Below are 27403 nucleotides of genomic sequence, written 5' to 3' on the forward strand. Positions count from 1 at the left end.
CTGCAAAAGCAGTACAATGAATCCAGTAAACTCTTCATTTCAGTTTATCAAAAAGATAACATGTTGCCAAATTTGCTTTATTCCTGGGTGTGTGTAAACTTTTATACTTAGGATTTGTGCCAAAACATTTGAGAACAAGTTGCAGGAATTATGGACCCATCACTCCTAAAGACTTGAGCCTATATTCTGTTTGACCAAATACATTTACTTAATAAACATAACCCAGAGAATAAAAGGGAAAAAATGGTTGGTATTCACCAAGGACAGATATGAAAGGGGCCATTTTTTTTTTATGACGAATTTGCATAACAATTAAATTTCCCTTGTGACTACAGGAAACTTGTAAATAAAAGAATTCCAAAGTGGGTTTAGGCCTGCTCCTTTAACCTGTTGTAGTCTGAGTAATGAGGAAAGTATTTGGATTTGGATTTGTGCTACAAGCTTCAACCCCCTGAGGAGACAGTGAGCTAACACAGGTGGAAAAGTTAGCAATTTATTGATTTGGTACATTCCAAACATAGTTTGGAGACCCCAAACTGGGATCATTCTTGTAAATGATTGTATTGGCTTCCTCTCAGCCATCAGGATTAACATGCTGCTGGGCCAGGGTTTGCCTTTTGATTCACAGATTAACAGCCCACAAATATCCTTTTGCCAAGCACCACATCATGCCTCTGGAACCAGTCATCTGCAAGCCTCAGGCTTGAGGCTCAGACCAGAAAACAAAATTCGCTGTCTGGGAACTAACTTTAAACCCAAATTCAAACACAAGTTGACTTTGGAAGGTTAAAAGTCCCTCAGTGTAGTTTACTTATAGCTCCCAGTCTTTAGGTATAAAGAATTCATTCCACATGCCTCTCTTGCTTCTGCATTCATTTGTGTCTGTAAAAAGTTGTCTCACAAACTCAGTTAGTACCCCTGAGCTTTAGCACATCCCCTTTCCTTGGTCACTCCCTATTGTCCATCGTTTCTTGACTGCTCCTATCATGGTGGACTGTTCCTAGAGAAAGGTGACCCTGTCAAGGTCTTACCATAGCCTGATATAAAGCTTATTATCCATGGTAAGCATCTCATTAACTCATGCTACTTTTTTTTCCTCTCACGGGGACTAAATTTTGCTCTAATTAAGTTGGCATACATGTTTGTGGTACTGTTTTGAAAAGCAATGCTTTAAATTTGAATTTCAAAGTCTTTTGGGGGGGAAAAATGGAAAATATAGTCAACTCTCATGTGGATCTCAAAACGGATGTACCAGATGTGCACTTCTGAATAAAAGTACCGTACCTGAACATGAAATGTATGATGGTAGAGCATGATTAAGTTATGGGGGTGACGGGGAGTTCGTGGGGTCCAGGCCTGATGGCCAAGAAAGAATTCTTGAAGACATCTTTGGTGCAAAAAGATGATTTCATTAAAGCATGGGGACAGGATCCATGGGCAGGAAGTGCTGCCTGGGGTCATGACAGGCAACTCACTATATACCCTCAGGTTGGGAAGGGGTCAGGGATAGAATAAGTCTCCATAGAATTTTGGAAGCAAGGTTTCCAGGACCCTGAGGGGCTAGCTGTTGCTAGGGAAACACCATTTATTACCATTTAATAAAACCTCAGTCATAAGACCCTTCCGATGCATATCAGGGGGCCATAAGCTTGGAGTATGATTGCCAGCATGTATCTTGGGGCAGTTGAGATAAAGGACGTTGACTTATAGGATCATCAAGGTTGGGATAATGTTAAACTAAGCTAAGGTTCTCTTTTGCCCCTAGCAAAATGTCATTATCGAGGCAGCTGAGTCCTAGAGGGAGGTCAATCTGCTGGTTTCAAGGACTTGTGGATGGGCTGTAGGCAGTGAGGGAATTTAATTTTTCATTTGCCTTAGTTTCCCACATGACCATGGCAAGCACTTAAACTCCTTTCCTTTGTTCTTGGGTAGCCAGGAGTGTCTGAGGACTATCACACATATTCCACCTTGGTGGGGGGGGCTGGGGGTGGGGTGCAGCCTGTATTTTGCCCTCAGCTTGCCCCAAGCTCCCTCATCAGAGCACACGTGGGCTTCTGGTTACTTCTGTCTAGTAAGGTCTCAACTACAGATATTTGACAGGCCTAATACTCATTTCAGTGGACGTAGAAGTGTGTGTGAGAAAGTCTGAAAATTATAAACCAGAGTTTTTCAGCCTCAGCACCTTAGACATTTGGGGCCAGATAGTTTCTTTTTTGTGTGGGGAGCATTGCTGTGAGTTGTAGGATACTTAGCAACCTCCCTGGCTCCTCTGCAACACTTTAATATGTGAAAACCAAAAATATCCTCTGGGGGACAAATTCACCCTGGTGGAGGACCCCTGCAATAGACAGTTGGCTTTGGTTTCTTTTTCCCATGTGATTGGTGGAAAATAATTGTAGCAACTGTTGGTTTATTTTAAAGTCATGTGTGTATGCTACAGATTCTCTTCCTAATTGCCAGGTCACTGAGAGTGGGTACTAGGTGTTATTTACTCCTGCATCACTAAAAGTGTCTAGCACAATCCTTACACGGTATGTTTGTCATTGATGTTGGTCTCTGGCCTTGCTGCTTCTGAGAACAGTCGAATTGGACTTCCCATCCCATATGCTGGTGCAGTTAAGAGTGGCCACATGACTCTTCTGGCCGATGAAATGGGAAGAGAAGTGATGCATGTCTTTCCAGGTGAAAACTTTAAAACGTGGGTGCACAATTTACCACATACTTTTGTTAGGAAGGGAGAATTTCCTCTGCCCTTCAAGGTCCTTCTAGTTGGACCAAGAATCAAATTGAGGTGAGGCAGATAAACAGGAGAAAGTCAAATTTGATGGTGTTTGTATGGGGAATCCACACACACATGAAATTCCAAAGACAGTGAGGCAACATGATGCTTATATGAGGTAAGAGAGGGGTAGATGTTTGAGGATACAAAGGGGACAAAGACCATTAGCAGGAAGATGAGAGGAGATGTTCAGAAAACAAAGCTTTCCCTGTTATGTAGCTAAATTTCTTAGGTAAAGGGGAATCTTTGTTAATAGGTTTCGTCCTGGTACAAACTGCCATTGAGTGGGAGGTAAAGAGCTTTTCTGAATCTGCCAGGTTTTGATTTCTTTTAACTCAAAATAACATTCATACCAAAGTGGCCCATCTTGGGGCAGCCTGCCTTTGGCACCAACATTTTCTTTCTGGCACAGTGACCATGAACATTTGCAATGGTGGCTGCTCCATCAGTTTGGGTCTCTGAGTAACTGCAATGAGCAGAATGTCTGCTTGCCTGTGTTGGACATTAGCAAGAGTCAATCCCATACCTTATCCTTACATATACGTACTAGTTTTAATATCACAGACATTTGCATTCAGAACGCCTATGGGGGTGGTTTGATTCCTCTTCCCTTACCGTTTGACAGGCTAGAGATCACTAATGATGAGCCTATGACACAGTATTGAGGTAGGAAAATACAGTAAAACCTTGTGTCGTGACTAATTTGTTCTGCAAGTGTTCTGCAAGATGAGCAAACATTTCTAATAAATTTGAACTTGATAAAATGAGCCATGTCTTGCAATAGAAGTTGTCGGTGATATGGAACGTCACATGATCATAGCTGAGCCAATGGTTCCTCTCTCTCTTTCCCTCCCTTTCTCTCTCTCTCTTTCCCTATGCAGGATTGTGGGTGCTTGACTCCCATGCTTGGACGCTTGGTATCAAACCGCAGTGTTTGGCAGATATCAGTCATTTTTCAGAATGTTGGAAGTGTATTTTCTGTCACTTCAAAGCACCTATAGACAGTCCTTTGCTTTTCCATATAAGAGTAAGCTTCACTTCCATACAAGGGAAGCTTTGCTTCATTCTAGGTCAGGCTGCCAGCAGATATAGAGCTTTTCTTTGGCTGCCTTATTGCCAGTTACATTAAATACAGTATATGCTAAGAGTTTATCACACATTTGTGTGAGCATACACAATGGCCCCAATGCAGAAAAAGATTCCATTGAGCCAAGAGAGAGCAGTGGTTCCATAAGTGATAGTGAAAGTTATCCTAAACAATAACCTACCTCTCTCGTCTTCCTCACACAAGCCACGAAGGTTTTCAAAGGTAAGTGCAGGTTACTTTATTTTTTTATATTGTGTATTTTCTTTATTATTTTGTATGACATTACAGTATTATAGCCACTTTTATATGAATATTGTCAGGTTGTGGAACAACTCATCTGAGTTTCCATTATTTCTTATGGGGAAATTCGCTTCGATATACGAGTGCTTGGGATTACAAACATGTTTCCGGAACGAATTATGCTCACAAACCAGGCTTTTACTCTAGCTGCATCCCAGATTCCTGATCAGGTTTATCTATGAGTAAGCTGCAAACGGGTTAATATGCCATGAAAAATAAAAATTAATTTGTCATTATCTGCAATGATTATATATATACATATTTAACCATTTAATTTAATTATTTAGTGGTTCTCAACATGGGACAACTTTCCCCATAAGGGACATTTGAGAATCTCTGGGGACATTTTTGGTTGGCACATCTTTGTGAGAGGCATTACTGGCATCTGATGGGTAGGGGCCAGGGGTGTTGGTGTTGCTAAGTATCTGATAATGCACAGAACACCCCACCATGACAAAGAGTTATCTGGCTGCAAATGTCAGTAATGCAGAGATTCAGAAACCCTGTGATACAACAAACAGAAATAAAAATTAAATATCCCTGAAATTACTGCGGTACACCAACACATTTGCTTTATAAATATTGATAGTTTGGGGGATTAAAGTACAATTAACTCCTTATCCTCTGTGTTTTCTCTGCTGTGTTTAATGTACTCCTTTCCTGTTTCTGATGCCGATCCTGCCCGAGTTTCATTTCCTGTGTCTACATGCTGACGACTACTGCCCTCTGATATTCCCTCCCATTTGGCTTTTTTGTGAATCTGTAAGCTTCAGAGAAAAAAAATTCAGATCATGACTGAGGTTAGAGAAAATCAACAATTGTTGTTTAGTTCCATTCATTCCATTTGGATTATAAGCTCATCTTCAAGCAGGGAAGGGTGTTGAAGTCTCACATTTGACTGTGGCCTTGACTGTCACACAGATTCTAAGCTTAAATATTATCAAATAACTCAAGGGTCCAGTATGGTAATTCCATTCAGTTTCCAGTCTTGTAAAATAATTCAATCTTGCAGTAGAATGGTGAAAAATAGTCAAGTTAATAAATATTAATGATTAATCATATTTATACATATTTAAGCATTTTATTTAATTATTTAGTGGAAAGATAAAAAATACTAAGTTATTATACCTTTAAATCTATCAGTTCAGTCTGACAAAGTCAAATTACTTTAACAGTGTGATTATTTCCCCTGTGACTTTAAATTTTTTTTCCATTTCTTAGGGCATGAAAGTATCTCAAACCTACACCAATAGTACTGTCCATTTGATAAATACTAGGAGATACTATTTGACTATGATTTGATACAGACCAAGACCTGTTTAAAGGAGAAAAAAATTCTACAACATCTTATTTTCAATACTCTGTCTTATTCCTAGGGACCTTTATATACTGTAATCAAAACAGAGTTGGCTTTAGAGCCAAAGATCTCTGTCTGAGTATGGACAAATTATTTAAGTTCTCCACTCATTAGTCTTTTCATTTGTAACACTGTTCTTATACTATTTAATTAAAACATGAAATTCAGTGAAATAATGTAGGTGACACATAGCCATGAACTTCTTATCCTTGTTCAAGCCCTGAATTAAGCCCTATCAATACTAAAGTATGGATGAATTAATGCTTTACCTTGTGTGTCAAGACAAGATAAAGCAAATGGGTAAGAACATACTCTATCCCTTTTGTGAATATCTCTGTGGTATATCCTCCTTTGGTGCCTAGCTGAAATCTCACACCAGCTGGACAAAATCTCATCAATTTTCTGAAAGGCTTCTTTTATTCCAACTAGGGCTGCCCTCAGTCCTCATTTTTTTAGTCGAGTTTTATGTGAAAATGTGAATTTTCATGTTTTATCTCAATGGATAAAATGTATATGTATATGGATAAAATCATATATGTATATATTCCTATATATACCTTATATCACACACACACACACACACACACACACACACACCTTAGTCGAGTTAGGCTGCTGTAACAGAATACCATACATTAGGTGGCTTATAAGCAGTAGAAATTTCTCACAGTTCTGAAGTCTGGGAAATCTAAGATCAAGGCTCTGGCAGGTTTTGTTTCTAGCGAGGTTCCTATCCTGTTCGTGGAATTATTGTCTTCTCTACCTGCCCTCACAGGGTGGAAACCCTCTGGGGTCTCTTTTATAAGGGCACTAATCCCATTCATGAGAGCTCCACCCTCTTTACCTAAATCACCTCCCACAGGGCCCTCCCCCATTGTTTTTGATTTCAGGAATATTACTTTATACGGTGCCTGCCCAGAATGCAGATTGGGGAATGGTAATAAATATCTTGGGAGAATTGCATGTGCCTGCCACTAGTTTTACAGTCTTTTGTTTTTCATATATATGCTAAATTCCAAATACTTAAAAGACAAATCAGTGTGTTTTAATATCCCTCTGTATGGTCAAATTCAGTGATTCACAAAAGGCAGTCTTCTAGTTAATATCATGTTGAATCCTCACATCACTTCAAGGGAATTAAAATTGAAATATAGGGTGCTTAGCTGTCTCAGTGTGAAAAGCATGCAACTTTTGATCTCGCTCATGAGTTTGAGTCCCATGTTGGGTGTAGAGATGACTTAAAAATAAATTTAAAACATTAAAATACAACAAAGGCCAGTAGTGTACAATCAATAAACCTGATGTTAATATCTCTTTAGAGTTTTGAACTGAAAAGAAACAAAATCATATGAAAAGTATCAGGCTTTAGACATTACAAAAAAACCACTTTTTTCAGTATTAAATTTATATGCAAACAATAGCTTTTGTTGCTTCATTTATAGCATTAATTCAGGGGCACCTAGGTGGTTCGGTGAGCTGAGCACATGATTCTTGATTTGGGCTCAGGTCATGATCCCAGGATCATGGGACCAAGCCCCGAGTTGGACTCCATGCTGAGCGTAGAACCTGTTTAAGATTCTCTCTCTCCCCCTCTGCCCTTCTCCCTGGCTTGTGCTCTCTCTATATATAAAAACTAAAAAAATAAATACAAATATAAAGCATTAATTCAGCCAACATAAAAGTTGTTAGCAAGTACAAATGTCACATTTTGCTGTAGTTATAGCCTGAGAAGGATACATACAGAAGGATGTCATTTGTTAAAAGGTAGCAGTCACAGGTATTCTCTCTTTACTTTCATTTTATATTACTCTGGTCAATTTCACAGCCTCAACCAGTACTGAACAGGGAAATTGGAAAACAGCAGAATCGATTTGCAGGGTGATGTCCTATTTTCGTTTATACCTTCTTCATCAGGGCTGCTATCATTCTTGTGTTGTGTGGTATTATTATCAACAGTAGCCTGGGCACAGCTGATAATTTCTGAAAGTCATTCTCTTAAAGTAGAAGCATTAAAAAAAAAAAGAAACAAAACAAGGCAACTGTGCAATTTTCTCATTTTCCAAATTGGCTGCTTTCATAATACTTCATCTTTGCTAGAGTTTTAACGTAAGGACTTTTTTCTCAAACAACCATGATTATAGCAAACTTCTTTCCTTTTGGTTCCTAGATAATTAAGTATTAAAATAATTAAGCTCTAAGTGTCTCATTTGAACTAAATATAGGTCGCTCAAGTATCTGGTTTGCTTTTTCAATTTCCATCCTTACTAAATTTTACTTTAAATTATAAATATATGAGAAAATGCTTCACATGAAAATATAGTACTTAAGGCATTAACAAAACTGGCTTACTTTTGGGGCTGCCTTTCTAGATTGGCAGTAAGTTCTTATAAAATTACAAATTAGAGCTATTTGAAAACAAAGCTGTAGACTTTGGCTGTTTAGTATCAACCCTGAAACAAAATCCCCTTTGTATTCTTAAAGATCATTGAGAATGAGTAATGTGGGACTACTGGCTCAATTTTTACACCCCCCTACTTCTTCTTCTTCTTCTTTTTTTTAATGCATTTCTAATGATGATGAAATCTTTACTATGTAATGCCATCTGCCCAGTAGAATGGAGACTATTTACAGTGTCATATAAACGGCAACATTGCAATTGTAAATGTTCACTTTTTCTCCTATTTATATTTAGATTGGCCTTTGTTCTTTGTATCCTGCCACCTAGAAATTCAGAAATTTTTGTGGGTCAAAGAATCAAAAGCTTTCTTTGAATCAATTAAACTGTATTGCCAAGTCTATTTGTTAATTAGGTGAGAATTAAATGAAAAAGAAAACGGGCCAAATTTCTCAAGGCTTAGATAGTTTATGAGGACAAAAACAAAACATAAGAAAATTAATATTTTAGGGGCGCCTGGGTGGCTGCGTTGGTTAAATGTCTGACTCTTCATTTCTGCTCAGGTCATGAGCTCACAATTTGTGAGTTCAAGCCGCGTGTGGGTTCTGTGCAGACAGTGCTGAGCCTGCTTGGGGTTCTCTCTCTCCCTTTCTGCCTCTCCCCTGTTTGTGTGCAAGTGTTCACTCTCTCAAAAAATAAATAAAGATACTTCAAAAAATAATGCATAAAAAAAAGGAAATCAATATTTTAACATATTTGAAAAGGTTGCCAGATAAAATGCAGAACACCCAATTAATTTTGAATTTTCGGTAACAAATATTTTACTTATGTTGTAAATATTGCGTGTCCTCTATTTTTATTTGCTAAATCCCTAAGGATTGATGCCAGTTTTGTCTTAATACTTTCAATACGGTGAGTGAAACCTCCAGTATTTTCATAAGTCACAAAGCAACAGCACTGAGATCATAATAAAATGGAAATTTAAAGTTCTGAGTATCAAGTTTAAATCAATTTTATCCATGCAGAGCTGTGCAGACAGGGTATACAGGGTACAGTCAGGGTGTAGACATAGTGTAGACATCAATGTTTGTACACCCAGCCCCAAGGAAATGCCAATTCTTGTTAACTTGCATGGGATTATACTATTTCGAGCTCTAAATTTTTCAGCAGAGCTAGAACCGGATTGTTTTTCATCATTCTCTTTCTTTCTCAGTCACAACTTAAGTTCCAAATCCTTTATCAAGAAGCTCAACTCTTTGATCTTTCCAGTGTTAGAAAAGCTATGCGCACAGAATATCTATATCTCTACTAAGAATTCCTTCCCATTCACTCGTGATACTTCCTTATGTTTCAAAGGTCTACAAATAGCATTTCCAATGTGAGGTCACCTGTGCCTTACATTTGTTTTTAAAACATTAAGAATCTATCATGTGCCAGGCGCCCTGTTAGACGCTAGAAACACAAGACAAGTAAATCAAAACGTGTCAACTGTAAAATTTCTGCTTTCTTTCCAAAGGCCTGTAGGCTATGGGGTAGATGGAATGAATAGTAGTTGTAATTCACATGGTACAGGTGAATAGCTAAGTGCCCCAGATTTAAAAGGTCTTATCTAAGTTCACATATTTAGTAAGGAAAGAGCCAGGGCTTCAGTAATGATCCCTGGCTCAGGCTCAGGGCACCCTCCAATATTTCTTCAAAGGAAATCTCAGACCATTCAGTATCTTAACTTCTCCATTTCCCAGGAGCAAAAAGGAAAGCATCCTGAATCCCTCTAGACTGTTCACGCCCTCTTAAAAGTGGAACAGGTGTTCTCTGGGTGTTGGAGAAAAGCAAGGCATGAGTGGGAGTTAAAGATCCTGAGCAGCCGTTGTAACCAGACCAATTAATCTGTAGAAACCAGAGCACTCGGCCAAGGCGATGCTATTTCAATTGGGTGTCACAGGTGACTCATCAGAGATGGCTTGCTTTGGGGCCTCCTGATATTTTACTTCAGGGTGGAGTGTCAGATTTCCTTCGCATTTTTGGACAACAGCCCTCTTGTCCATTTCCAAATTTTTCTGGTTTCACAGCCCTCAGGCAGAGCCCGCTCTCAGACCGGAAGCTAGTCACTGGCGAGAGGTTTAGGGAATGAAGAAAAAAGGTGAAAAAAAAAAAAAAAAAGAGCCGGGCCTGGAGAGGGGCCTAAAATGGGGGAAATGTGCACTTCAAGAGCTTTCCTTACCCCAGCCCCTCAGAATGACAGCTCTCCTCAGCCAGAAGACTACCTCTCCCGGCAGGCTCTGCACGCCCCACAGACACAGGCTGGCGAGTTCCCAGCTCTCCACCTCCGCCAGAACCAGCCAATAGGAATCACCGGCCTGAGCCTCCGCCCTACTCGGACCACGCGGGAGCGGGGGCAATAAAACTACATTCCCCGAAGCGCCTTGCGCACTTCATGGCCAATCGGAGCATGGAACTCGGAGGCTGGGGGCGGAGCCGGATGCCTAGGCCACCCCATTGGCCAGGTGAAGCTAAGAAGAGCCGGAACCCGGGAGCGAGAGAAGCGAAATGACATTTCCTCTTTAAATAGCTGGAGCCGGGCCCCGTAGAGAAATGGCCGCGTCGGCAGGTGGGTCGTGTGGTGGCTAGGGAGGTGTGTTAGGGGGGAGGTGGGCCAGGGTCCAGGCTTAGACTGCGAGCTGAGGAGGTGGCGACGAGGAGCCGGAGGGAAGGATGGGGAGGTGGAGAGGGATGAGGGGAGGGAGGATGGATGGCGTGGAGGGCGGTGGGCGGTCCGGCTGGGCAGCGATGGGGAGGCCGGGTACCCGCCGCCACCCCGACGCGTTCATCAGGCGGTTGAGGGGGCACTGGCGGCCGCCATCCATCGAGCTTCCCTCGTGAGGCTGCTGCCCTCCGCTCTCGGCTGGGACGTTCTGGCTCTCGGCGGAGTCGCCGCAGACGCCGAGACTGTTCTGCCGGCACAGTCCCTCGGCGAGCACGGGGCTTCGGGCTCGCCGGGCTCCCGGAGGAACAGGCTGGGGCTTGAACTTGCATCGCAGCCCTCTCTCTCTCTCTCTCCCAGATCCTACCCCGCGGTCCCTTTTGATGGTGTATGTCTCTACACATAATATGTATTTTTCTAGGGGCGGGGGGAGCGTGAACGCCGTAACTGGCTCGGAACTTCTTGTGGTTGTACGATTTTTCTCCTAGATTTAAGTAAGTCTTCCCCAACACCGAATGGGATTCCATCTTCAGACACAGCCAATGATGCCATGGACCCCTTCCATGCGTGCAGTATTCTTAAGCAACTCAAAACAATGTACGATGAAGGACAGTTGACAGACATTGTAGTGGAAGTGGATCACGGGAAAACATTTTCCTGTCATAGAAACGTTCTTGCTGCAATCAGCCCTTACTTCAGGTATGATGATGGTAGAAACTTCTGTCGATGTCCGCACGGAGTTCCCTTTGTCCCTCAGTATTGCCCACTTGATTACAAAACGGAGGTGAGACGATGAAATGAAACCCGCGAGTTTGTTTCCTTAAAATAAGTAACAGGCCCTATTTTATTAAGCCCTTGTTTTTGACTTGATGGATTCTTCTAGAATTCAGGTGGTTGGTTTTTAAGTGAGTGAATATATTTTTGTTTGTTTCTGGCACATAACTACAAAATCTAGAATTGGGCTGCTCAGCATGGCCGCCACAGGCCACATGCAGCTCTTTAAATGTCATTGTTTTAAATTAAATAAAATAAAAAATTCAGTGCCTCAGGCAAACTAACCACATTTCAAGTGCTCAGTAGCCACGTGGAGGTAGGAGCTGCCAGTTGTATGACCCAGATAAAAGTTTGGGTGGACAGTGCTGATCTAGTATTTGTTCCAAAACTCCAACCATGACACATATTTCTCCGGTGCCTGTAACTCTTAGAATTTAAAACTTACCAGCACGTAACTTGGGAAACAAATTACCATTCGGTAGTTTGTTTTAACGCCACAGGGGTCAAAGCAATGAAATAAAATGAGTGAAATACAGTTTCTGCGTTATCTTAGGCTCCAGACTCATGATCGTTTCCAAGATTTCCAGAAGTGTTTTTAAGTGAAGTTTTCATTTTCATTGCATTCTTCTTTGGGTATCAAAAAGTTACAGCAGTACAGTTTTAAAACCTGGATCTAACAAAGAATTTCCTACTTTAAGACAAGATCACTGATACAGTTTCCTGCTTGAGTTTAACTTCCTTGGTTTCAAGTGCTCATTTTTTTAAGCCTTTCAGTGTTCACTAATAGTGTCTGAAAGACAGTGAACTAATTTTCTCAACTACGGTCTAAAAGTGCTGTTTTTCTTTTTCAGGGTGCTTTTCAGTGTAGCGTTCCAGACCGTAGTTTCTGGTTCCTCTTTCTCAGAATACTGGGTTAAATATAGTCGCTTCATAGCCTGATGCTTATGATGTAACCATTAAGACTTGCCTAGGGATAGGTCATTGGACTGTTAAGTATTAACCATCATGAGGCAGTGAGCTGGAAGGAAAAAAGAAGAAACTGATATGCACAGAAGGTAGGAAGTTGGGCCTGGTAATGGAAACTGCCTGGGGAGATTTGCTTGTCCGGACTCTCCGTTAGACATGGTTAGTTCATCCATGGATTTAAATATATGTCCCGGTTACTACTGATCAAATTCGGGCTAAGCTTACTTTACCTACATTGTTTTTTATGTCTTTACAGTCCTGTCTCTGTACAGTTATTTCCATTTTAAATGTGAAAAACTGAGATTCGGGGAGGTTAAATGAACTGCCTAAGTCATCTAGCTACTAAGTGGCAGAGGCTGGATTTGATTCTAGAGCCAAGCTTCTTAGTCACTATCATGACTTTTAACAAACAGGAGTGGGTCCTCTTTGAAGTTGCCTTTCAGAAATTTCTATTGTATGTTAAATTTGAATGGTTAAAAAAAATTGAAACTTGAAAGTGAAAATGTCTATATTTGATACTGAAATTTTATACTCTGGCTTGTATCATTTAAATTTTATACTTAATTAAAATTAGTTCTGAAGACTTGGACTAATCACCTTAAAAGAAATATGCTATAGTAGATTTTCTTAATTATAAGAAATTAAGGAAATGCTTGGAAAAGTTTCTAAGCATAAGAGAGGTGAATTCAGATGAAGGTATTTGGCTAGAAAACTTAAGGATTAGGTTCTTATCTCTTGCAAGAGCTATTTGTACAGAAATTTCTTGGCACTGGTGCTGCTCCTTATGTGAAATCGAGGAAGACATACTTAATAGTTTCTAAGTCTTGCATCACTGCTGGAAAAATAAGAATAGCTTGAAATCTGGCATGGTTGTGTCACGATCCCAGTGACCTGTCAGAATTAAAATTTGCATGATCATTAGAAACTTCCTGCTGCTCAGGATTTTGTGTGAGGAAATGCTCCATCTTTATGTGGCATTTCCAGAAAGAACCTAGTAGAACAGAGAACCCATCAGGTATCACACTGCTCCTGTGTGTGAGGCCAGCCTATTCAAGTCAGCAGAGTTCCCATGATAAAGGGGTATGTGGTAATGTTCTCCTTTGGGAGTTAATCTTTGCCTAATGAAAGGCTTTATTTTTCTTTTTAATTGGTAGCTGTATAGCTGGGTGTTTCAGCACCTGAACTGGAAAACCAGCTCCTACATTGGGACATCTAGTTTTCACTCATGAAAAAAAGCCCATTTGATCTTAAACTTAAGATTTACATTGTAGAAGCCAAAATAGGACTCAGAGGTGGTGAACCCAGGCAGCAAGCTGGGTCCTTGTACCCAGGTATATACCCAGTGTTTCTCATTGTATCTTAAAATTAACTAGTTAAGGATATTTTTTTTACAACCTAGCATTGTAAAATGAGAAGGGCCTAGAACTGTATCAACGACTTTATCACAAATGTTAGGTTGATTTCTTCAATAGACATCTATTAAGCACCCAAGGGCAAACAGCCCTTTTCGTAAAATCTTTTTCAAAGAACCTTGATTTGATTTTTGTATTTAATTTTAACAGCAGTCCAGGAAGAAGCCTTAAAGGAGGGGAAAAAAAGGCAAATGATATGTATACACGACTAATAACACTTAAATACAGAGTTAGACTTCTGGCTACTTAATATTTTGGCCAAGAAGAGCCCACAAATGCAGATATTTACAATAAATAAATAAATAAATAGATAGATAGATAGATAGGGAAGTAAGTAGATAAGAAAGTCTGCTTTCAAAGGCAAAAGCTTGGGATTTTCAAAACCGTCGTCTCCAAAGAATTAATTCTTAAACTCTCTTTAGAAGTACGTATCATGGGGCACTGGGTGACTCAGTCGGTTAAGCGTCCGACTTCGGCTCAGGTCATGATTTCACAGTCCATGAGTTTGAGCCCTATGTTGGGCTCTGTGCTGACAGCTCAGAGCCTGGAGCCTGTTTCAGATTCTGTGTCTCCCTCTCTCTCTGCCCCTCCCCTGCTCATGCTCTGTCTCTCTCTGTGTCAAAAATAAATAAACGTTAAAAAAAAAAGTACATATTATATTGAGCCTACTATAATCTATTTATATTCAGATATACCTGGGTAAAATATGGTACCTTTGAGAAAACTGAGTATATTTCTTTAAGCAAAGGTTTTCACACTGTCGAAAGAAAAGTGAAGTGATGTTCTTTATATTCCTTACAATGATGAAGGAAGCATTCAAAAGATAAAGGGAGTAGGTAGAGAATATGAACTTCTTAAGAACATCCTGTTTTTCTGAGATGAAATTTTTAAAGATCTATTTTGGGGACAAGTTGCCTTGTACATTTCCACTGAGACATGAAAAGTTTAATCAGTCTATATATGCCAGTGTCTTACATTGACACCCTCCATGCATTCTTAAATTTTCTTACTGGTCTGGTGAGTTAAGATCTCAAGTCCCTAAGGCAACTGATAAGAAGGTTGGCTAGGGACTCCAAGGAAAGTAAGGTGTCCTGGAATATTTCATGGCATCTTTCGGTGTGCTTTATTTAGGTATATTCTTTTTCTCAGAGTTGGCATAAAGGGGACTGGCCCTCAGAGTAGGATTTTCGAGATTAAGCAGGCTAAATCCTTATGCTAGATGATCAACTTTTACCCCCATTCGGAATATCAGGAAACACATTAGGAAATTTTTTTCCATTACAAAGGTTATCTCTGTGGTAACTGTATACCTCCAAAAATTTGCCACCATAATTTTTTATATGGAGTGCAGATATACTATTAACCACTCTTTCCTTCCTAGATCCATGTTCACTAGCGGCCTTACAGAAAGTACTCAAAAAGAAGTTCGAATAGTTGGTGTTGAAGCTGAATCCATGGATTTAGTGTTGAACTATGCCTACACCTCCAGAGTTGTTCTGACAGAGGCCAATGTTCAAGCCTTGTTCACTGCAGCTAGTATCTTCCAGATTCCTTCCATCCAAGACCAATGTGCTAAGTATATGATCAGTCATTTGGACCCACAGAATTCTATTGGGGTCTTCATCTTTGCTGATCATTATGGTCATCAGGAACTCGGAGATCGATCAAAAGAATACATTCGTAAGAAGTTTCTGTGTGTCACCAAAGAACAGGAGTTTCTCCAGCTGACGAAAGACCAACTGATAAGTATATTAGACAGTGATGATTTAAACGTAGACCGAGAAGAGCATGTTTATGAAAGCATCGTAAGGTGGTTTGAACATGAACAGGATGAAAGAGAAGGGCACCTTCCAGAAATTTTTGCCAAATGCATACGTTTTCCTCTGATGGAGGATGCCTTTATAGAGAAAATTCCACCTCAGTTTGCACAGGCTATAGCCAAAAGCTATGTAGAAAAGGGCCCATCCAGTACCAATGGCTGCACACAGAGACTTGGAATGACTGCCTCCGAAATGATCATATGTTTTGATGCTGCCCACAAACACTCAGGAAAGAAGCAAACAGTGCCTTGTCTAGATACAGTCACGGGAAGAGTGTTTAAACTATGCAAACCACCAAATGATCTAAGAGAAGTGGGGATTCTCGTATCACCAGACAATGACATTTACATTGCAGGAGGGTACAGGCCGAGCAGCAGTGAGGTCTCCATCGACCATAAGGCAGAAAATGATTTCTGGATGTATGACCATTCCACCAACAGGTGGCTCTCCAAGCCCCCCCTGCTGCGAGCGAGAATAGGCTGCAAACTGGTGTATTGCTGTGGTAAGATGTATGCGATTGGAGGTCGTGTTTACGAAGGTGATGGGAGAAACTCACTAAAATCCGTGGAGTGCTACGATAGCAGAGAGAATTGTTGGACCAGCGTTTGTGCGATGCCTGTTGCCATGGAGTTTCATAATGCTGTGGAGTACAAAGAGAAGATCTATGTCTTACAGGGTAGGTGCCTGAGTGGTTTATTCTCCATGAGAGGGTAGCAGAATAACCTACTTCTGTTAAAACAGGTGCTTGTTCTTGTTCACTGGGGACTTCCTCTGGCTTTCTTACCGTAATCTGTTGGTGGGAACAGTCTATTCTAGAAAGGATGTTTAAAGACCGTCAGCTTTTGCATCCACAAAGGCAGGCATCTTTAAATGAGCCTGTTAAGTTTTTATGTTCTTACTGTGTTTTGACATCACGTAGAATAAGTATTTTTCAAAACATAATCTGATAAGTATTAGTTTGGCCTTCTGGGGAAAACTATTTCAGAGCCGTTTTTAAGACTTTAAGAGAGCAAGTCTGATACATGTCTTTTTACTCTTCCATAATACATAATCAAGAGATGTAGCAACTACTTTTTATGGAACTTAGTGGATTAGTTTGAAAGAGAAAAAAGAACGAAGAATTTTGTGATCAACCTTAGGATGGCCAAGGTCATGAAACGGAATTATAAAGAGTTTGAAATTGCAGTCTTTAGATTTTAATTTCACCGCAGTGTGTGATACCTTTCAAAATAAGTTTTTAAGCTTTTTCACTGAAAAACTTGGGATGCCACTTTTTCTTGCGTTTGCTATTACAGATGAAGAGGGACTATCAAATCTACTTAGCTTTAAACATTTTTTTTGTTTGAACTACTGAAGGCTAGGACTCTGGTAAAGATGATGTAGCAGCAGTAGTAGAAAGAATGACCAAGTGAGTAGAAATAAGATAATTTATCAAAGGTTCTAATTGGTGATAAATAATGTTTTCCCTGTGTTTGGTTTCGTAGACATTTTAGTTGCTTGGATGTTGAATGCGATGATGATACTACCAACATCTTTATTCCTCTTCCTGTGTTTCTTAATTGCTTATACATGTTTTCCTCACACTATTACTTTAATAAAATAAGAAAAAAGGGATGATTCTGTATAGATACATAAGATTTTTTTCACTGTCACACCATTAAAAAAATATATTCTTTGCTTGTCATCCTTATTTGACACAAAATGCCTGAACCCATTTGTTTAAACTTTAATATCATTTTAATTCTCCAAAAGGAGTATTAACTAACTAGTATTTTATTTTAGTTAAATAGGAACATGGGCATGGATAGGTTTATTGGTCTTGGTGAATAATGGAATATAACAATGGATACATAATCTGTCCAGTATGGTTGCATAGGTTATATCCTCCAATATGATGAAGATTTCTCTACATATATTTTGGTCTTGCTGGCTAACCAGTTAGTTGGTAGAGATATAATTAATTAAGAGATTCCCAGTTGTAAGGTAAAGGTTATGTATTAATGTAAATACTAAAGCAAAGTAATCATGAATTAATAGAATTTTCAGGGCTGGAATGAACATTGTTTAACCTGAGATTATGTTTTATGTAAGAGGAATCTGAGACTCTAAAAGTTTTCTTAATTGCCTTTCACTGGTTAAGCTTTTAAAGAGGACTTTAGATTTTAAAAATTTACTTTGTTTGTCATCTTTCCTTTTTATAAGAAATTTGTAGGGGGTGTCTGGGTGGCTCAGTAGTTAGGCATCTGACTCTGATTTTGGCTCTGGTCACAATCTCACGGTTCATGAGTTTGAGCCCTGCATCAGGCTTTTGCTGACAGCCTGGAGCCTGCTTGGGATTCTATCTCTCCCTCTTTCTCTGGCCCTCCCCTTCTCATGCTGTGTCTCTCTCTCAAAAAAAAAAAAAAAAAAAAATTGGAGAGAGGTAGTACACATTAGTGTTAATTTATTTTTCTTTTCTTTTTTTTAAACATGTTTGTTTATTTTTGAGAGAAAGAGTATGAGCAAAGGTGGGGCAGAGAGAGGATCTGAAGTGGGCTCTGGGCTGAGAGGGAGATCATGAGGTCATGACCTGAGCCAAAGTCAGAGGCTTTACTGACTGAGCCACCCAGGCGCCCCAGAAAGTTTTCATTTCTATTATTAAGAATCCTGTTAAGGGGCGCCTGGGTGGCTCATTCGGTTAAGTGTTTGACTTCGGCTCAGGTCATGATCTCCCGGTCCGTGGGTTCGAGCCCCGCGTCGGGCTCTGTGCTGACAGCTCAGAGGCTGGAGCCTGTTTCGGATTCTGTGTCTCCGTCTCTCTCTGACCCTCCCCCGTTCATGCTCTGTCTCTCTCTGTCTCAAAAATAAATAAACATGAAAAAAAGAAAAAAAAATTAAAAAAGAATTCTGTTAAAAGTCAGTGAGGGTAGGTGATGTGCAACCAAAAGGTGGTAGTTTAAGAAGCTCCTCTAAGAAAAATGGAAATTATAGTGTCACTACTACTGAGTTGTCCGTTAAATCTGTAGATAAGAGTAAATCTAGTTCAGTTTTCAAGGGGAAGCTCAATTTAGAAGTAGGTATTTCTAATCTAAACAAAGCCTCTTTATATAAATAAAGTTGACATAAATAGTCAGAAGCTTATGCTGTACTATGTGTGGCTATTGGAGTATCATATAATCTGTTCATAAAGGGTCCAGATTTTTAAATCAAGGATTTTATACAAATGTTATAGTTAGCCAAACTCTTGTAAATCTTCGCTAGTTAAATTCATGCGGACATTTTTATATTGGCAGTCTGTCTCCGCACACCCTTTTGTCATCAAAATAGAATTAAAAGTGACCCAAATTCAGCTCCATGAAATGTATGTTTTCTATCCTTGTTAAAGCCATGTTTTTTTCTCTTAAGTATTTGTCTTTGCATTACGGCAGTGCTAAAGTAAACATATCCATGGCCTGCAGACACACATCTAAACAATTCCGTGTGCTGCCTTCTAATTAAATAATTAGCACATAAATTTATAGTGGTTTGTTCATGATGAAGCTGTATACATACTCTGATCGTACTGGCTAACCATTAGTAATTATGCTTTTTTAGAGCTGGCTTAAAATAAATTTTCTGAAATATACCATTGGTTAGAAAAATGGAGCCAAGCTCTCAATTCTTATCTGTCTTCAAGTCAAAGTAACTCCTTCTCCCTCCCTATTTCGAACCCCTCCCCAATTCAGGTTGACTATAATATTACGTGTTATGTTCTGCCATGGAATGAAGACATTTTAAACTATTTTATACTAAATAATGTATCTCTGGAGATTATACAAGAAATCTTTTAGAAAGTGAAATATTTAGAAAATTAGGCTCTTCAACATATAACCAAAAAGACACATGTAAATATATATATATATATATGTCTATTCTTGTTTTTCTTTCTGTTTTTTTAGGAGAATTTTTCCTCTTCTATGAGCCTCAAAAAGACTACTGGGGTTTTTTAACCCCCATGACTGTGCCTAGAATCCAGGGCTTAGCAGCTGTATACAAGGACTCTATCTACTACATAGCTGGAACCTGTGGAAATCATCAACGTATGTTCACTGTAGAAGCCTATGATATTGAGCTCAATAAATGGACTCGGAAGAAGGACTTTCCATGTGATGAGTCCATAAATCCGTACCTTAAACTGGTACTTTTCCAGAATAAACTCCATTTATTTGTTCGAGCTACCCAAGTGACCGTTGAAGAACATGTCTTCAGAACCAGCAGGAAAAATTCCCTTTACCAATATGACGACGTCACTGACCAGTGGATGAAAGTGTACGAGACCCCAGATCGGCTCTGGGACCTTGGCCGGCATTTTGAATGTGCTGTTGCTAAACTCTATCCTCAGTGTCTTCAGAAAGTACTTTAATGAGTAGCAGGCCTTAGTGAGCTCACTGGCATCTTGGGCTTGGGGAAACAATGATACAAGAAGTGCTGTCAGTATTTAAGAAGCTGAGAGAGTTTATATATGGCAATGGGTGCTCTTAAAGATTATGGTGTAGGAGGGATTTCTTTTCATCCTTGTGATGTTTTCATTTCATTAAGCAAAAGGTAACAAAGTGCAATTATCAGCATTTTTTTTTTTCTGGTATAAAAGTAATCCTTTTCATTCTAGAATTTTGTGATAATTCGTCACTGAGATACCAGATGAATCAACAACTATGCACTCTTTTAAGAGCAGTTAGGGTATTATTGGTCAGAGACATCCAAACTAGTTTGATGTGACTTTTTATTTTAAATACGGGTAAAAATTTGAGGCAATATCACTAGGACTTTAGCTGTGACCTCTCCAACACAGAGAAGCACTAACTTAGACCCTCATTCTTAGTATGTATATATATATATATGTATATACATACACACACACACACATTTGTGTACTGTTTTCAAGTGTACTGAGATTTAAATATGTTATTAGAGTAGGCTGAAGGAAAACAAATACGTCTTAGAGCTTTTCGTCTGATTGTTTCCTATTTCCCACGGAAGTTTAAGTTAAGCTAAGTTTTTAGTAGTTTTTTTGTTGATAACTTTTTCGTGTGCTCACACTGTCTCATTATTTACAAATCCCGAAAAGGGCTTAAATTCACAGGTGGCTGGTGCTGGTGTAAGTGAATTCATGTGTATACCTAGATAGGTTTAAATTGTCTGAGTCTATGCTTACCTTTCAAATTGGCCTGTTAGTTTTGTGGCATCGTACTTTCCCTGTTGAACTCTTGTGGTTTCACAGGATTCTCTGCCTACATGACAGCAAGATATCTAACTGGACTCAGAATAGTGAGAACATTACTCTCAGTTTGCACTAACACGGGCCATTTTGTTGCCTGACCTCCTTTTCCATCCTCCACCTGTCCCTTCATTATCGGTACAGTGAAAGTTAACTTATTTCTCTTCTGCACAGAGCATAATGTGAAGTTTTACACCTGCTTTTACATTTTTGTTTTCCAGAAACATGGAACTCCTTCGGTGGTCTAATTTAATGGCTTTTAAGTTACATATGACCATTAAAACCTCACTTTTTTTTTTTTTCCATTTTTGCACTTAATAGTAATGTATATTTTTACATTGCAAACCTTGTTCTAGCTGAAGGTGACTGAGAAGGAAAAGGGTGAGTGAGTGGAACCATAGCATTATAGGTACTAAATCTCTTTTCATATTGAACGGATGAATTTCTAACAGTCAGTTAGTTATTAACATAAAGGACAAACCAACTCATTGGTCATACCTAAGGTGGATATTTGGATCAGTGACTTGTTTTTTACTATGCCTAGAATAATTGATAAAAAGTAGATGGATAGCCCGGAGTCTGTCCTCAAGTAGAATATTTTGATTCTCTTAAGGAAAACAAACTGGCATGGTTTGTATTAGAAACTCTTGCACAAATTGTCATGTGATACTGTGAAACAAATTTGAAACATTGCCTCTTTGCCTCACATACCTCGTTTTTCAGAAACTTTCCAAACGCTTGTCCTTGACCTCTGCAAGTAAGGAACGTTTTCTGAAGCAGAATTTAAAGTGGACAGCATTTATAGAATTAACATTTTAAAATCAAGTCTTGGGGAAGTTGGATATGTGGTTTCTTATTGGCCTTGATAGTATGTCTATAATCTCTTTATAAACTTTGTCAACCACTTGTTTTTTTCTCTCTAGTTTTTCTTCTGTTTTCCTTTATCTACATGCTGTTTGGGGGCTTTTGCTGTGAGTGTTTTGAAGCATCTTTACAGTGTTGCATCGCAGACGGGAGGACAAAACAAAAATCCCTAACTTGCAAGAGATGTTCATGTAATTTATTTTTGGAAGCTTTGTTCAATACCTTAAGATTTCCTGCCGCTTCTTGACAATCTTCTGTATTTATTTAGAACAATGTGTTACTTGAAAACATGACATAGAACAGTGAGTTAGCAATTTACCCGTGCTGTGTGACATATAGGGGTACAATATACTGTGGTCAATTCTGCAGTAGGTTTATTCCGTTCATCTGCACAACAGTCGATCCTTTGCTATAACAATTTATATCGGGGGTGTGATCTAAGTATAGTGTGTCAAAGCCAAGGCTTAGAATTTGCTACAGGAGTAGAATATATATTGAATTTTGTACGAAGAACTATTTGTTTAAATTATATAACTGGGATATTTTGCCACTTTTAAAATGATTTCAGAAGAGGTCCTAGAAAACTAAGATTAGTAATTTGTGTGGGTAGTGTTTAGATATTTAAGGTACATTTGCATAGGATGATGAGAATAAAAGTAAAAGGCACAATGGGGACTACAGAATTAAAATCTAGGCTAACATATGCCAGTCCCACTTGAACTTCGTTTTTGCATTTGAAGAATGTATGTAGCACTTTCCTCTGTATTTTTTACACATTGGAAACTGGACTTGGTGTAACTGTGTTATAGGAAAGTAGGAACCGTATTCTTTATTTTCCATCTTTGTTTTCTGTTATCCTGCAAAGATGATGCTTAAGCATCAGGCTGATTTCATGGGTGCATGAAGAAAAGAGGGTGTGCTCTGCAAGGAATCAGATTCCCGACGTGAAGCAGTTTAAAATGGCATTCAATGTTCAGTGCTCAGGTATGTAGTTAAGTACTGTAGTCCTTTGGGGGCAAATGTGTAGATATTTTTAAACATTTTGCCATAATTGCACAATTTTTTGCATTTTTACCTGATGGCATTGTTTCTTATAATAAAACCTTTTCTGATTAAAAACTACCATTGTTGTCACTGGACCTCTGACTAGGGAGTTGTACAGAATTAAAATTTGGTGAAAAACATGAAATACCTTCTGTCGTAGTAGAATGGAATAAGATTTTAATCTCTCAAATATTTGGCCTCTGAGACAAAATGAACTAGTTCATATCACCTTATATAATGCTCTTTAAACTCCAAAGCAAGCTTGCTTAGGTCATTAATACCTTGGATGCGTTTGTTCTGGCCTGAACTTTTGTTATTCCACTCCTCTGTCACACACCTCACATCCAATCCATCAGAAAATTCTGTCGCCTCTTCCTTCAAAATACACCTACACTCGGGGGCGCCTGGGTGGCTCAGCTGGTGAAGCATCCGACTTTGCCTCAGGTCATGATCTTGTGGTTCGCGGGTTCAAGCCCCACGTCAGGCTGTGTGCTGACAGCTTAGAGCCTAAAGCCTGCTTCGGATTCTGTGTCTCCCTCTCTCACTGCCCCTCCTCTGCTGTCTCTCTCGCTCGCTCTCTCTCTCTCAAAAATAAATAAAAACATTAAAAATGTATATATATATATGTATATATATATATATATATACATATATATATATACACACATACATACACCTAGACTCTGACCAGGTACCATTAACACCATTATCACTGTAGTCTAAACTAGCCTACCTTGTCCACCTTAATGCACTGCTCCTGAACTGGTCTGCCTTCTGTCACCCTGGACTGGTTGTAATCTGTTCTGTTCTCCACACAGTAGCCAGATTACGTCCCTCTTCTGCTCAAACCCCTCCAGGAGATGACTTCTCATCTCCTTTCTGATGAGAGCCAGACTCCTTCCTTACATGATCGACACCTCACAACCCCACCTCTTGGACCTCAGGTAACATCCCACCAGCTCACTCTATTCCAGCCACACAGACTGCCATTCCTGAGACAGGCCAAGCCCTTCCAACATCACTGCCTTTATCCTTGCTGTGTTTTTAGCCAGGGAAGCCCTGACAACCCACTTTACTCAAGCCTCTATTAAAATTCCAGACAGGACCTCCCTGATCACATTATGGAAAAGAGAACACTTTGCTTCCAACTCTACTCACCCATACCACCTGTCTTCCCCCATTGAAATGTAAGCTCCATGAAAGCAAGGAATTCATTTTATTCATTATACACCTCGGATCTGAGTCTAGCATGTACTAGGCACTCAACGAGTGGTTTTTTTTTTAACGTTTTTCTTAAAAAAATTTTTTTTTAATGTGTACTTATTTTCGAGGGACACAGCATGAGCCAGGGAGGGGCAGGGAGAGGGGGAAACACAGAATTCAAAGCAGGCTCTGGACTCTGAGCTGTCAGCAGAGAGCCCAACGCAGGGCTCAAACTCAGGAGCTGTGAGATCATGACCTGAGCTGAAGTCAGATGCTTAACTGAGCCACCCAGGTGCCCCTAGGCAATCAATGAGTGTTTGTAAAAAAAAGAAATGAATTCTCAGTTAAATCTTAGAGAACTCTGAGATGTGGTAGGACCCCTACAATCCTATTTCATCAGATAGAAAACATAAAGATCAAGTGAATTGCTGAAGGTCATCTAACTAATAAGGAGTTCATCTGGGATTAGAACAAAGATTTCCACTTTGACCTTAGTCTATTTCCTACACGCTCCATTAGTTGCAAACAAAACTGAAGAAGAGGTAGCAACTTTCTTTTTTTTTTTTTTAATTTTTTTAATGTTTATTTATTTTTGAGACAGAGAGAGACAGAGCATGAATGGGGGAGGGTCAGAGAGAGAGGGAGACACAGAATCCAAAGCAGGCTCCAGGCTCTGAGCCATCAGCACAGAGCCCGATGCGGGGCTCGAACTCACAGACCGCGAGATCTTGACCTGAGCTGAAGTCAGATGCTTAACCGACTGAGCCACCCAGGCGCCCCGAGGTAGCAACTTTCTAAGACAACACTGTTACATAAAATATCCACTGTAATTTTTAACTGTGATTGATCATCAATGAGGGAATAGATGAGGTGGGAAAATACCTTCTCTTTGTCACCCCACCTGGATATCCCATTTTTATATCATTATGCTAATATACTCCTGTTATGAGTTCTGACCCTCAAGTAAGCTGAAAAACAAGAAGTAAAGGCTTGTGAAGTACTGTTGTTTTGGTTCTTAAAATGACTTAACGTGTTAATTTTAATGTTTTAAATGTTTCAAAATGTTTATTTTGAGAGAGAGAGAGACAGAGAGAGTGGGAGAGGGGCAGAGAGAGAAGGAGACAGAATCTGAAGAGGGCTCTGTGCTGGCAGCAGAGAGCATGATGTGGGGCTCCAGCCCATGAACTGCGAGATTGTGACCTGAGCCGAAGTCAGACGCTTAACTGACCGAGCCGCCCAAGTGCCCATGAGTTGCCATTTAAAAATCTTGGTTTTGTATGCCAGTGGTTTTTATTGAAAAATTCTTTGCAAATACAAAAAGTAAGTGATCTGGTATCTCTAAATCTTCGGAGCAATGATGTAAATGACATCTGCTTAGTCTTTTTGAAGTGAAATCTGGCATTTTATATAATGGATTTGAGTGGAGGGAAAAGTATTTTCCCATCATTTATGCTTCTAGGATATACTAAAACCTCTTGACTTAGAACTTTGGTAGACAGAGTTCAAGTGCTTTTCAATATAAACATGAAGAGGTAGCATTAACTACGCCAGTTCTAGTGAGTCCCTAATTCTCATTCTCCATACTCGATTTTGACTACCTGTATCTCTCTGGTAGAAGATTCAAGAACCTAGAAAGTTGGGTCTCTGGCTCATGAGTCTGCTGGTTTTCCTTTCTCTTTTGGTAACCTGTGTTAGCCCAGATACCATGTGTATACACAAGCAAGCTGTTGCACACACGCCTACAGGTGAATCAATATGGCTGGCATTTCAGAGACAAGAAAAAGCACAGTCACAAAGTAAACATTTAGAGATTTAACTTGCTAGGCCATAAAGGCACAATTTTCATCTGTGAAAGTGGGAAGTGTTTTATGACTGCTGAGGGGGAGCACAGTCCAGTATGACTAGGTAACCACGACACAATATTTACTTCCACTCTTCAATCATGTATTTTAAATTAGTAAAATGGCAAAAAGTATGCAATAAACATCTCACAGCCACCACCTCTATTGTTGAAACTCTCTTGCTCAAGAACCCTGTTACCAGGTTTGGGGATTCATTGAGATGCCAACCCATGGACCCACTGCTTTTTCTACTATCCATTAGTCCCTATTGGGGACCTTTCCTGAACTTAGTCAAGTGCAATTCCATGATTCACTCAGAATAATGTCATTTTACATTTGCTCAGTTACCTTGTCTCTTTTTACTACCGCCATACCTGCCTGACAAAACCCCATCCCCGAGTGATTCCAGCTATGATCCCTGTCTGTGCCTGGCCCCGAGTGGCATAGAAATCCCATTCTTGCTGGCGGTTGGACCCTGCCTGGTCCACTGTAAGGCAGGCTGGCAGTGTCAGAGTTAACACCCCGGAGGGCTAGACTGCACCCAATTCCTGTTGGGACTGGTCGATAAAATCCCAGCTTCTTTCTACAGGTGGAATACGTGACACATGTTCTCTACTGTCTCCTAGAGTTCCTCAGTGCAAACGAATCCTAGTTGACCATGAAAGTAACCGGCTTGATATCACACCTTCCCTGTTTCACTTTCCGGCCCTCCTACCATTGCCTCTTGGGACATCCCACCTCCCCTCAATGAACCAACTACTGGCACTCAAATCCTTCCTTGGACCTGCAATCAAATACTTGCTCAGGACTGGCTTCTGCAAAAGCCCAACGTGAAGACACTGGCCATTCCTCCAATTCCTCAAGGCTCTCCCGATATTATGAACTTTGTTCATATTGTTTCCTGTACATGGAGACTCCTCTTCACCTGTTCTTTGCATAACTATTTCATTCTCATCTTTCAGGTCTCAAAGAAATCTTCCCTGATAATCCTAGCTAAAATAAATGCCCTGTCATGCTTGATCACGCCATCCAAAGTGGTTCTCTTCCCATGACTTTTTGTTTGGTTCCCCATCGAACAGTAAGTTCCGTGAGGACAGGCACCAAGTTGGTTTGTTATGCAATGTGTCTGGAGGACCAGGAAAAGTGTCTAGCATATGATCGACTTTTTTAAAATATTTTTTTAGACTTTATTTATTTTTGAGAGAGAGAGAGAGAGATAATCTGAAGCAAGAGCCAGGCTCTGAGCTGTCAGCACAGAGCCTGATGTGGGACTTGAACCCATGAACCATGAGATCATGACCTGAGCTGAAGTCCGATGCTTAGCTGACTGAGCCACCCAGGCGCCCAAGACCTTCTTTGTTTTTGATGACTTCGGCAGTTTTGAGGAGTACTTCCTGGTCAGATGTTTTGTAGAATGCTCCTTAATTGGCATCTGTCAGCTTTTTTTATTTTACATGATTAGACTGGGGTTATGTATTGTGGGGAGGAAGACCACAGAGGAAAAGTACCATTGTCACAGCTTATTAAGGGTATATACTCTCAATCTGACTTACCACTGTTGATGTGAACCTTGATCACCTGGCTGGGACAGTGTTTCTTAGGTTTCCCCACTGTGAAGTTATTC

The 27403-nt window shown here is 39.8% G+C and overlaps 1 protein-coding gene across 4 annotated transcripts; it reads left to right on the forward strand.

Moving 5' to 3' along the window:
• The first annotated feature begins 10438 nt into the window (after positions 1-10438).
• KBTBD8 (kelch repeat and BTB domain containing 8) lies at positions 10439-26835 on the forward strand. Of its 4 annotated transcripts, XR_007150390.1 has the most exons (5): positions 10439-10526; positions 11108-11318; positions 15153-16267; positions 19509-22675; positions 26406-26835. XR_007150390.1 is itself a non-coding variant. In XM_047850295.1 (4 exons), the coding sequence occupies exons 1-4, from the start codon at positions 10511-10513 to the stop codon at positions 19970-19972; spliced, it is 1806 nt and encodes a 601-aa protein (XP_047706251.1). In that variant the 5' UTR covers positions 10439-10510; the 3' UTR covers positions 19973-23125. The 4 variants fall into 4 exon arrangements, 3 of the variants coding, with proteins under 3 accessions (XP_047706251.1, XP_047706253.1, XP_047706252.1); XM_047850295.1 differs by lacking the exon at positions 26406-26835 and having other exon boundaries at positions 19509-23125; XM_047850297.1 differs by lacking the exons at positions 11108-11318; positions 26406-26835 and having other exon boundaries at positions 10493-10526; positions 19509-23125.
• The last annotated feature ends 568 nt before the right edge of the window (positions 26836-27403 follow it).

The sequence above is a fragment of the Prionailurus viverrinus genome, chromosome A2 (assembly GCF_022837055.1).
Source record: "Prionailurus viverrinus isolate Anna chromosome A2, UM_Priviv_1.0, whole genome shotgun sequence".
Taxonomy (NCBI): domain Eukaryota; kingdom Metazoa; phylum Chordata; class Mammalia; order Carnivora; family Felidae; genus Prionailurus; species Prionailurus viverrinus.

What these genes read in the sequence shown, in the direction of transcription:
- KBTBD8 (XM_047850295.1), top strand. An exon ending in GCAATCAGCCCTTACTTCAG is followed by an intron (nt 11,319 to 15,152) that starts GTATGATGATGG and finishes TTTCCTTCCTAG; the next exon opens with ATCCATGTTCACTAGCGGCC. An exon ending in GAAGATCTATGTCTTACAGG is followed by an intron (nt 16,268 to 19,508) that starts GTAGGTGCCTGA and finishes CTGTTTTTTTAG; the next exon opens with GAGAATTTTTCCTCTTCTAT.